At 60.1% G+C, this 12283-nt stretch overlaps 1 protein-coding gene across 2 annotated transcripts in view; it reads left to right on the top strand.

Annotated features, from left to right (window-relative positions):
* ANKMY1 (ankyrin repeat and MYND domain containing 1) overlaps positions 1 to 12169 on the top strand; it is a 41747-nt gene extending 29578 nt beyond the window's left edge. For both annotated transcript variants that reach the window (XM_033111658.1, XM_033111657.1), the window contains 3 exons: positions 1770 to 1848; positions 2497 to 2657; positions 11367 to 12169. In XM_033111658.1, the coding sequence (XP_032967549.1) occupies positions 1770 to 1848; positions 2497 to 2657; positions 11367 to 11500 (374 nt within the window). In that variant the 3' untranslated portion in view covers positions 11501 to 12169. The remainder of the gene's footprint in view (positions 1 to 1769; positions 1849 to 2496; positions 2658 to 11366) is intronic.
* The last annotated feature ends 114 nt before the right edge of the window (positions 12170 to 12283 follow it).

Consider the following 12283-nt stretch of genomic DNA (forward strand, 5'->3'; position numbering starts at 1 on the left):
AAAAATCTGTGGCTGCATTGTGTAAACTTGTCATTAACTAAGGCCTTGGTGTGCTGGCTGAGCGCAGTTAAGTTAGCCAGAGTTGACAGCATGAAAACTGGAATGGAAAGGAAATCAGGGGGCACAGAGATGGACTCAGTCTTCTTTACGTCAACATCTATACACAATTCCTTGAAAGAAAGATCTCTAACTGGCCAATAAGCCCCTGATATCATTGGCCATCAGGGACATGCAAAGTAGACCACACCAAGACAGCAGCCCACACCACTAGGGGCTGTCCTCAGAAACTTAAGAAGCGCTGGACAGGATGTGGAGAAAGGGGCCCCTCGTGCACGGCTGGTGGCAGGCAGTCCTCAGACGTCAAACACGGAGTCACCGTGCGACCCAGCAGCTCCACCACTAGGGATGTGCCCAAGAGAAATGTCCACTCAATGCTTGTACACGAGTAGTTGGCAGCGTGGCTCATAAAAGCCAAATGATGAAAACAACCCAATGTCCGTGGGTTGATGAATGGACAAATGAATTGTGGCTGATCCATATGATGGATAGTTGTTCGTTCAGAGAAGACCGAAGCACTGACACGTGCAAAGTGGACGGACTTGAAAACATGCTAAACACAGGAAGCCGGTCACAGGCGTCCCACTCACAGGGAGTCCAGAACAGGCCCAGCCACAGACACCAAGTGCATCAGTGGTGACCAGGGGCTGGTGGCTGGGGGGTGGGACACAGTGGGTGGGGGGAGTCAGGCACTGACAGCTGTCGGGTTGGTTCCATTTTGGAGTGGTGACAATGTTCTAAAATTGACTGTGGTGACGGCTGCACACCATGTACTAAAAGCCCCTAAACTGTGCACTTATAGGGGAATTGGGTGGGATGTGAGGGACGTCACAACAAAGTCATTAGACTCCCAGCACTTCAAGCAATAGAAATGCCCTCCTCTCATTTTCCTGTTCCTTTTAAAGAAGTAATTTTTGAAGCTGTGGCACCATCGCTTTTAAGTTCTATTTTATTGTCACCTGTCCCAGAAGCACTCCCTGGTGCCACGTGGCCTTCCTGACATTGCTTTGACGACATGGGCACTGTCACAGCGAGCTTCCCGGGCCCACGTCCAAGTCCCCACAGCTCCTTGAGCGGCAGCCCTGGGTGCCGGTGGGCACAGGGAGGAGGGCTCCCACCTCTTCTGCTCTCCTGGCCAGCAGGTGCTCGCTCTCCTTGTGAGGTTCCTGCTTCTCGTGAGGAGGCAGAGGTTAGGCTTCCTATCTGGCTCGGCAACGTGTTGTTTCAGGAGAGGAAGTGGGGGGACATGGTGCAGGCTGTGGCGGTGACTGGGGGACTCAGTGCCCTGCAGTCCTACTGTGTGTCCTCCCGCCGCCACGGGAGAGAGCAGAGCCAGGAGGCCCCACTCCAGAGGGCTATGCCCTGGGCAAGGCCAGAGAAGCCTGGGGCTGCCCGGTGGCCTTTTAACAGCATGGTAAAGGGCACACTGAGCCGGCCAGCGGCCAGATGGTGGGCAAGCACGTAGGAGCCAAGTACAGCCAGGGGAAGGCCCCTCCCTGAAGGCCGTGGACCCTCCTCCCCTGCCACCCACAGGCCAGTCCCCATGCTGCCTCCTTGGACCTGACTGGGTCCCCCACCGGCCTCCCTGTGAGCCAGGGCGGGCTCCTTGCAGGAGGGGGTTGGGCAGGTAGCCCAGTGCTCCCTGCATCTGTGGAAGCGGTAGCACCAGCAGCAGGGCCCAGGGAAGCTGACGTGGGTCTCTCTGGGCACAGCGGAGCTGATCGCCTGCCACAGGCTGAAGCAAAAGGGCGCCCGCCTGCCCAAGGCGCTGTACGTGGAGAAGGAGCTGCAGTAAGTGCCGCGTGGCCCTCCTCACTGTGGGTGGGGGTGGCAGGGCACCCGCTGCAGCTGGAGTGGCTCCATGGCTGGTGGGGGGTGGCTGGGTGGGCTTTGAGCCCAGGCCCCGTCTCTTGAACATGAGCGCTGTCTCAGTGGACCCTGGGCCTGTACCCCTGCAGCCCCTCCACCGCCAGCCCTTCCTTGGGGTCATGGCTCTGCTCCCACACTGCTCTTCTGGAATAGTCTCCACGTGCCTGTGTGCCTTACTGTCCCTGGGCGTCAGACCGTACCCGCCCAGTAAACCCTGGTGGACGGGGTGGGGGTGCTGGGCGGGGCGGGCAGGGGCCGTGGGCCCACCTGGGCTCCCTTTCTTCCTGATGCAGGGGGCTCGGGTGTGCGGGGCTCCCCCAGCCCTGTGTGTGTCCACTCGGGGCTGTTGCCCGCCCCCCACACACAGAAATCCCCCCGCCCGCACTGTGGCACGTACATGGCCCCAGGGCCCCCTGCCCAGCCCCGTCGGCCACCACTGGGGCTCCCGGGGCTCCATGCTGGACATCCCTGGATGGGACTTCAGGTCTCTGTCCATGTGTGAGCGGCTGCCCGGGCAGAGGACGCGGGTGCCGATGGCATCATGCCCGACGGCCGCGTGGCCCCTTGTAGGATCCCCTTTTTCAGGTTCTGCTCCCAGTGCGGCCGCTCCGTGGGGGTCCGCCTGGCACCCTGCACACGCTGCTACGGCATCCTGACCTGCAGCAAGAGCTGCAAGACCAAAGCCTGGGCCAGCTTCCACAAGAGGGAATGTGCCACCCTGCTGGCCATCGGTGAGCCCAAAGGCCGGCCGGCCAGCTGGCGTGGGGACATGGGCACTGGCCTGTGGGGTCGCCGGGCGAGGGTCTCCATTGTTCCCCCAAATCTCTCTAAGCCAATCCACTTTCCAGAATTCCTAGATGTGCATGTTGTGGGGACACGGAGGCACTGAGGCAGCCTGCCACTCCACACATGGTGCACGTCATGTCCTGTGTGCCCGTGGCTCCCTGGGGAGGGCCTGCCTGGACCCCACAGGGTGGAGTCATGATGCCTGGGGGCCTCACCGGGTACTTGGGCCCCCTGGTGGGCACTTAACCTTGGGGCTCTGCCAGGAAGCTTCCTCTTAGCTTGCCCTCTCAGGGGTCTCTTGAACTGTGGGGGTCAACAGACGCCTGCTCTAGAAACACCTCCTCTCCCTGCCCTCCGTCCTCTTCTGGGGTGACCTGTGGTGACCACACACTGAGCTGGTGCTCTGAGGATGGTGATGGTGGTGAGCAAGGCTGGGTCGGCTGGGTGGGCGGGGAGACAGCAGCTGTTGCCTGTTCTTGCCTGTCCTTGGTGTGGACAGAGGGGCTGACTGACCCCTGCCCTTGGGCCGTGCCCCCAAAGCTGTCCCTCTTGGAGCTCTGATACTTGCTGTCACCTCCGTTTCTCCCTCTGTGAAATGGGGCTTTTAATAACAGGCCCACTACGGGGTGTACCCCAGGTCTGCTCACAGCTCCCTCAGCTTGGGGACCCAGGACGGGGCTGGGGAGGTTGTGAGATCCCCTCTTTGAGGACCAGTCCAGCTAGCGCTTAGACCTGGCTGTGTACCACACACGTGTGAGCGCAGAGCACAACGCCACCTGTGCACCTGCGCCCCAGAGCTCCCATCACCAGTGCTGTCTCGGGGAACCCTCAGGGCCCTCACCGTCCTCCTGCCCCCAGTTTTCTGTCCAGGGACCCACCTGGAGGATGCGAGCCGGAGGGTGGATGGATTGTCAGTGAAGGAGCACACTTGCGGCCAAGGCCAGGGACCTCTCCTGCCGACACCTGCACCCCGGGGCCTCTGACCCTGGAACCCGGGAAGTCTGCACTGCAGGGCTGTGTGTGGGGGCATCTCCCTCCTGACCCCGCAATAAAGGGGCCCGACTGGGCGTGCTTTATCCCTCTCTGTGCTGCTCTGCCGTATGGGCAAGCCCAGACCTTCCCAGACCTTCCCAGGGGTGGCTGAGCTTCTGAGCTCCCTGTGGGACTGGAGGTTACTGCCGAAGGCAGCTCCTGTGCTGGGGGTGTTTGGGGGCTTCCCAGGAGTCCATAGCCCCCCGGTCCATCCCCTGCTCAGAAGGGACACCCTGGGGTGCCTCACGTTCCTTCCCACAGCTCCAGGCTCCCTGCCCATGTGCAGGGTTCATTTCCTCCACGTGCATTTATTATCTGCGTGTTCTACATTATTGCCAGGCGTGTGCTACAGAGGCAGTGGGTATGGAACCCACCCATGACTGAGATGGAGTTGGGGCTGGGGGTGACTGACAGCCAGGAACATGGCATGAGGAGGGTGGGTCTGCTTTCATGGAGGGGGCAGGCGGAAGGAGGACATGCGGGCGGCTGGTCCTCAGGTGTGTCCAGGCAGGAGGGGGAGAGCAGAGTGGTGGGGGCAGGGCAGGCGCAGTGGGACAGGTCAGGAAGGGGTGATGGAGCCTTGGGGGGGGGCGCGGCCAGGCTGGCTTTCCATGGGTCGCGGCAGCCCTGCCTGCAGCCCTGGTCTCCTTGGTCTCTTGTCAGAGATGGGGCGTCCTATTGGAAAGTTTGCTGGTGGGCTCCTGTTGGGCGGTGGTCGTGTGTGTGTGTGTGTGTGGGGGCAGTGAAGAAGGTGCCTGCGCAGAGGGAAAAAGGACCCTGTGTGTGGCTCTGCAGCCGTGGCTTTGTCCCCCAGCACAAGCCAGTCCTGGTAACATGACGGAGCCAGCGCGCTCCAGGCTGGGGAGGGCCTGGGCCATGAGGGTCTGGGGGTGGGACGTGGCCACAAGAGCTCCTAGTACGTCTCAGTTCACGTTGTACTTGTTAATTGTGTGAAAGTTAGAGTGTAATTGCTGAAGATAAATGACATTTATCCTGACACCTGGAAGTTACCAGTGCCGACACTGGTGTGTGTTCTCCTAATCCCGTCTCTACACACGTACACACACACCCCTGAAAGTATATTCTAAACGAAGCCATGCATATCTTGCTATGCTATTAAATATTTTCTGCACCATCATTTCCCCCCAATGAAAATCACTTTATTTTTTGTCCTGGGTGAAATATTTGCTTATTAGAAAAGACAAAAAAAGATGAAGACAGTGAAACTCAAACTGATGTCCCAGGATAAGTGTCCTGTCACCTGTTGTGTGTTTGCAACACCATGTGCACGTCCTGTCACCTCTGTCGTGTGTGTGCCCAGTATCTTGTTGAGCACTTAGGTCGTTTCATTGTTCACACACCTTGACCTGTTTTTCCCTTTGGCTAAAGTCACACAGGTTACATGTTCAGATTTTAAAGGTGTCCCATTTTCAGTTTGTGTCACTGTGCTCTCTGGGACGGTTGGGACCGGTCTGTGCCCTGTATGTCTCCAGGGAAGGGCCCTCTCCAGGTTTCATTTGCTACATGGAATTTTTTGTGTTGTCAGCCATGTGTCCGACCTTCAGGGCTGTGTTTGCCTGCGCACTGAGGAAGCGGCCCCCAGACAAGATTACCCAGGATGCATCAGCTTTCAAATCGCCTTTCAGGCATTGTTCCCCCATCGTTTTGTAAGCAGCCTGGAGTTAATCTTCGTGTGAGGTGTGAGCGCCCCGGAGCCACACGTACTTGCTGTGTGTCACGGCCTCCAGGTGCCCCAGCCTGCCACCCTGGGTCCATTATTCCCTCTTTCTCCTTCCCTGTGAAGAGCACTCACTGGCGTCCATACTTACCCGGTGAGCTGTAGACTGTCAGGTCCAAAAATGTCTGGTTGGACCTGGCTGTTTTGTTCAGTTTGGGAGGCAGTGGGCATCTGTAGAGGGCTGTGTTTTCCGGGCAGCGCCAGGACTCTGGGGTCACCTTGGCCGGTGTCCCTTACCTAGGAATCACGTGGGTAGCTTGGGTTTTCTAACCTCACAGCTAGTCATGCGGGAAGTCTGCTCAGCTCTGAGCCATCGGCTCCTTCCGGCACCCCGTGCCCCCACCACCCCTTATCCTGCGGCCACCAGGGCGCCAGTGTAGCCAGAGGCCAGCCGTGTCACTTCCGTGTCCACGTGGGGCATACCACATCAAAGTCCTTGCTGCCACCCCCCGGCCCCCGGCACCACCTCCCGTCCTGTGCATGGCACCTGCCTGGACTGCTCCCTCCATCCCTCCTGCCCCCGGCGGAAGCTGCCACATCCTCTCCTGTCCTGGGCACACGTGTGCCTTCTGACTGGCATTCTCGGGCCTCCAGGAAACCGCAGAGGGCACTGTCAGGGGATCCTGCCCTGCAGGAGCCCACGTCCTAGGAGGCAGGGCTGCGGTTTGGGGGAGAAAGTGCTATGTCTGCCAGACCCCACACACACAGGCAGGCACCGTGCTCACGGCAGAGCCCCAGCAGCTGCCACAGGGCCAGGTGCCTGAGCGGTCCTCAGCGCCCACCGACGGGGTGGCCCAGCCGCTGGGTCACGCAGGCTCACCTCAGGTCGTTTCCTGCACACAGTGTGTGTGAGGTCTGGCAGCCACGGCTGCATCCCCGTCCCACGCTCTCTGCTTGATCGGCTCCAGGCTCTGCAGACGCGGTACCGTCAGTGGCTTTTTCTTTGTCCCTCCCCGACATACTGGCGGCTCTGTGTGGCATTAGATGACAGTGACAGCAGCAGGCCACTTTGTGACTGCAGGAATGCTTTCAGCCACCCCCTTCTTAAAGGACAAGCCATTCCATTTTACAGAAGTTACGTGAAGTTAGTCGTTCTGGTATAAATCTTCAGCTTTCTTCATTGGACTACATTTTGTTCCATTGGTCAGTTCGTTCAGTCGTCCGGGTGCCTTTGTGTGTTTTAACTCATGTGGAGATGTGCCCACACCCGCTGGCCCACAGTCTTCCGTCTCTGGCAAGGCCAACTGGCCGGGCTCAGGCCACAGACAGGTGTGTCCTCACCGTCTCTCTCTCTCACCTGAATATCCTGCTCATCAGGAAATTGCATTGTGTCGATCTTCAGAATATACTGGGACCGGCCACCTTTCACCCACCCTTGTGGTTGCCACGGCGTCTGGGGAGGGCGCCTGGCGGCTTTCCCTGTGCCGAGCTCTGTGCCAGCGCCCTGGAGAGGCTGGCACAGCTGACCTGCATGAGTCCTCTGTGCGCCCGACCCCTCCCACAGTGCCGTTGTTGAGACTCGGGCCAGAGCGGGGGTGGGGGGGAAGGGGGTGTAGCCAGGCCAGCAGCCACCCCTCAGGGCCCTATGCCCTGCGGTCAGCTTTCCCCTTTATAGGCCCTGAGGATACGGAGGCACGGCATTGCCGGTGTGTGCAAGCACAGGGGCCTCCCTGGGCACCTGTCCTTGGGGCTCCCGCAGAACGCAGCTCCCTCTAGAAAGTTCTGTGATGCTGCTGAGACCGTCTGCCCACTCTGCTCGCGGAGTACTGGGCGTGATGTCCTGCCACAGGCCCACTGTCCTGGGGAGCCCGCCCCTGACTGGACAGTGCGTGCTGGCCACCTGGCCCTGTGGTTCTGCAAACATGGAATCTAGTCACGTAGGCCCTGTTCAGACTGGGGGGTCCCAGCAGGCCCAGGGAGGCCCCGTGCCCAGGCTCCACACCAGCCCCCACACTTCCCCAGCCCCCCCACTGGCCTACAGCCCCTCCTTTGTGGGCTCCACCCAGTCTTTGGGACCTGGCATCATTGCTGGGATTGTAGTCACTTGCTGAGGTTGGCAACAGGTAAACATACTCAAAAGTCACAGGCTGGGGGTGGGGAGGGGGCTGAGACCGTGATGGGGGAGTGTGCTCAGAGGGGCAGGCTGCAGGGCCTGGTGACTGGTGGGGACCTAGATGCTGGCAGGAGGCCCCGAGGGCCTTGCACAGGCAGCTCAGGGTGTAACGGGGCGGCTGAGCCAGGCGACTGTGCAGGGTCGGGTTGCCGAGGGGGGTCCGATGCAGCCCGCCCCCCTTCTCCCCATCCCGGCCGTGCCCACCTTCTTCTGGCTTGTGAATGGGCCCAGCCACCCGCTCACCCGCTGCCCTGTGACCCTCCGTCCCAGCCTCCCGCCCCTCCAGGCTCCTCTCGACCACCCACCTGGACTCTTGGGCGGGGTCCTCTCTTGGGCTAGGAAAGAGGTGCTCTGCCACTGGCCCAGCCCCAGGCAGCCCAGGCTGGGAGCAGCGAGGAGGGCAGGTGAGGGCAGGGCTGCGGAGCTGTGCGGTGCTGCAGGTGACAGATGGGGATGTCAGAGTGGGCAGGGAAGCCAGGGCTGTGGGGTCCAGATGAGGTGGAAGGGAAGCAGGTGGGGAACACTGCGGGGGAGGGACCAGGGAATGGCCGTGAGAGCCGGAAGCTGTGGGCAGAGGACCGGCAGGCAGGACAGCGGGCCAGCAGTGTCCGAGGTGGACGGTCGCTGGAGGAGGCAGGTCCAGGAGGTGGAGCGAGGGGGTGCAGAGGGGTAGATGGGCCCTACTTAGAGCAGGGAGCCATCAGGGGGATGGGACAATAAGAACGCTTTCGAGGAGGGGCCCAGGTCCTCAGGGCAACAGGGCCAGGCCTGCAAGGTGGAGGGACCAGTCTGGAGGTGGCCCCTCCCTGGGCCCCGTATCTGAGGGGTGGCCAGGTCAGGTCAGGGGAGCCATGGGAGCAGAGGCCCAGGAAGGAGGGGGTGGAGGGGCATTGCGAGCAGGCCTGGGGATGGGGCCAGGGAGACGGGAACAGGGTGTTGGCGTTGCGCTGGAATGTGGGTGATGGAGATAATGGACCTGGAATTTGCCAGCATCAGGGTTCTGCCCAGAAGCCAGCATTCTGTGCTCTCTGGAGACGGGTGGTGCTGGTGGCCTACTGGATCCCAGGAAACACACAGAAAACGTGAGGCCAGGAGCTGTGCGTTTCCTTCGGGGCCACAGACGGGAGCCCAACTGCTCTCCCTGGGAGCCTGGGGAGTCCGGCACCTGCCCTTGCTCCTCCTGTCCCACTGCCCTTCCTGGGACCACGCACGTCTGCAAGCTGCCCGTGAGCCTGGGAGGCCTGCACAGGCCGGGGCTCTGGGCTCAGTTTTGTGTGTGGTTTGTGTTCTTGTTTTTGAAGAGACGGCCCCCACCATACAGGCTTCTTGGCCCTATGAAAATTTTAAAAAATCAACAAAATAATAAAAGGAGCCCGTGACCTTCCACCACTCAGGTGGACAGACGTCCACACCGGCGGTGCCGATCTCATGCTGGTTTTTAAAGGACTGGACCGGCGGACAGCTAAGCCAGTGCCCTCCCGCATCTCGTGGCTGGCTCTGTGTGTACGTCCCATGCACGTGGCATGGAGAACTGCTTCCCACAGCAAGGTTTCACACCACACGACCCTCTGCAAAGTCCCTTTTGCATTTCCCTGATGACAGGCGAAGGGGAGCGTTTTCATCCATTTATTTATTGGCCATTTGGAGGTCTGTGAATTGCCTGTGGCTTGTGGGAAATCTTTGCCCACGTCTTCTATGGAATGGCCTTTTTTTTGGTCAATGGTGGAAGCGGCTCGTGTTCTGTGGCGGCATGTCAGGGTGTCTGTGGTCTTCCACGCGTCCGAATGCCCAGGCACCACGTTCACCCAGCTTATTCTTTGCAGCAGTGGCCGTTTTCTGGGAAAGCGTTTTGAGGTGTCGCTTTCCATATTTTGGTCCTTTCACCCAAAATATGGTTTCTGTGGATAGTGTGTGACAGGGGCCCTGTTTTATGTTTTCCATGTGGACAGCCAACGGCCCGGCATCATTTATGTATGTATGGTCTCTTGTCCCCACCCTGGCAGCCACCCACCTGCTTCCGTCCCTAGAATGTCACCCAGATGGACCCAGTGTGGCCCCTGTTGCCTGCAGGCTGTGCTCAGGCTGCCAACCTGTGGAAGAGGCACAGGGGCTCTGTTCTCCACAGGGTCTCAGTTCTACCTCCTGCGGCTGGTGCCCTACCTACCTGCTCTGCAGAGGTTCTTATAGCCACTGCCGTCTGTCGTGTGGGGGGCTGCCTTCTGCCGGGGGCGGGCTCCATCTCCTCCACTGGCCCTTTCCCAATCTTTGTGTTTTAAAAGTAGGCCAGTTCACTAGGCTTATTGTGGTCATTTCACAACATACATTGCACCACCATGTTGTACACTTGGACCTAACAACGTGGTATGTCCATTATAAAAAAAAAATGGACCCGCCGGTTTCCATCGCTCCTTTTCCCTCTCTGAGATCACATGGCACTTACTTCACAGACCAGCTGCCCTCGATTCTAACAACCCAGGTGCTGGCCCTGGGCAGGGACCTTTCCACAGGTTGTCATTTTGATTTGAGCTGCCATGGCCGGGGTGTGTGACCCCCTTCTCGCAAGGAACTTGGTTCTACCCCCTGCTGGGCGAGCCCCCACTGCTCTGGCATCTGCTGCTGCCCTTGTCAGCTGAGGACCAGCAGGACACAGACACACATGGAGACGTGTAGGCACAGAGGACTGGAGAGCTGTGTCCCTTCCTTGGTGGCCAGGCCACACGGCTTCTGCTCCAGCTCCTGCCCCGCCCTGCCTGCTCACCTCGGAGGCCTTGTAGGTCTGCGTCTGACACCCCCCCTTCATTCACTGCCCCTCGTGGGCCCTCCCTCAGCTTCCTTTTTCTCTTTAGCGCAGACCCAGGCAGCTCCTGACTGCAAAATGCCTCCTTTAGTCAGCATCTTGACCTGTCTGCTGAGTGTACCGGGCTGTGACCTCTTCAACTGATGTTTCCTAGTGTTTTCTTCCATTGTTCTTACACTGAGACGGTTGGCCTGGCCCTGGGCCATGGCTTTGCTGGCTTGTTTCTGCTCCCCCAGGTTGGGTTTATGCTGGAAACCAGGAAGGCTGCCGGTCACCGCAGGCCACACAAGAGGGAAATGTTTATGGTCACCAAGGTTTCACTTTGGGGGTGGAGTCCTGTCTGGGAGGGATCCCATCTGTGCAGAGTTGGGGGAGGGCCTGCCAGGGTCTCCTGAGATCCCATCGTCACCTCCTCTGGCTCTGCCCCCATCTTTGGTGGCCCTGACATGTGACTTGCCACCTGTCCTCGGTTTCCAGCAGGAGCACAGACGCCCGCTTCTCATCCTTCCACCACTCACCAGGGACTGAGGGTTGGGGGGATCGGTTCTCCATCCTGGACTGGAGCTAGCGCTTTGATTGTAAATATCATTTCTGGACAGAGGTTGTCTCCAGGTAGAGGAAGGCTCAGTGTCACCTGGAGGAGAGCAGAGTGTGTGCACGCACAGGTGGATCTGTATGCATACTTGCATGCGCGCACCTGCCTGGGCCGTCCACTGGGGGCTGCCTGTGGCTCTGGCCGCTCTCTGGCCACCAGTGTGGGTCGTCAGGATGGCTGTGGCTTCCTGGACTCCTGTGAGGAATGAAGGCGGCCGAGAGCCCTGGGCGGGCAGGGCTTGGAGCTCAGGGCTGGTCTGGAGGGCCCAGAACGGGCAGGGTCCACGTTCCCAGGGCAAGGCCAGGAGGCCCCTAAGGTGGGTCTGTGGGCTGTCCTGTGCCGGATGCCCGCCTCACCCATGCCCTCCCTTCCCCGACAGGGAAAATGTATTTGCCTCTGTTCAGAGACAATATCCAGAAGTCCCTGAAGCGTCTGGGCACCTCCCAGGTGCCTGCAAGCGCCGAGCTGCCACAGAGGCAAAAGCTCATCTACTCCAACTACAGCGATGAGTGAGCCACTGCTGCCCAGGGAAGGAGTTGTGCCACCGGCACTGCCATGCCTGACCAGATGTGCGACATGGTGAGCTGTAGGCCCCGCTGTGCTGCACCCGTCGGGAGCTGCAACGCTTCGGGGAGCCCCTCTGAGGACCCAAGTTCTTCCTCCTGGGGCACACTGCCCGCCTGTGCTGAGGCCCTGCTTCTCGCACTCAGGGGGCCCGGGTGATAGAGCCTGTGTTGAATGTTTGCCAGGCTGTGGGTGCAGGCTGCGACGTCCAAATAAAAGTGACCCTTTGGCGGCTGGTGTCCGTGTTGGCTGCCAGCCTCTGGCTAAGGAGCCAAGCACTGCACTCAATGGCATCCCAGGGAGGAGGCTGAAGAAGGGGCTGGCAGCTTTGCCCACGGGTCACGTGGCAGTCTCTGCTTGGGGAGACAGGGTGGCTGGGGCAGAGGCCCCGCTCTGGGGAGGTGCTGGGTGCGGCAGGCAGGGCTCTGGGCCAGAGTGGACCATCAGGACATCCTGCCAGGCCCCACCTCAGGACAACGCTGGGCCCCATGCTCTGGCCTCCTAGGCATGACTGAGGGTTCCTGGCAAGAACTGGGACCGTCCCCCACATGTGTCCAGAGCAGGGGAGGGGTGGATGGCAGGAGACCTCGGCCTTTTCCTTCTCCAGGGCACCAAGTCAGCACTCAGCAGCCTTGGGGCCATGCCGCTGGGTGCAATGGGGGCACCTCTTGACAAGCCCTACACTGTGCCCTGTTGTGCACGGCCCTCAGGCACAGGCTCGCTGCCAGGATG

Source organism: Rhinolophus ferrumequinum, chromosome 8, assembly GCF_004115265.2.
Source record: "Rhinolophus ferrumequinum isolate MPI-CBG mRhiFer1 chromosome 8, mRhiFer1_v1.p, whole genome shotgun sequence".
Classification (NCBI taxonomy): domain Eukaryota; kingdom Metazoa; phylum Chordata; class Mammalia; order Chiroptera; family Rhinolophidae; genus Rhinolophus; species Rhinolophus ferrumequinum.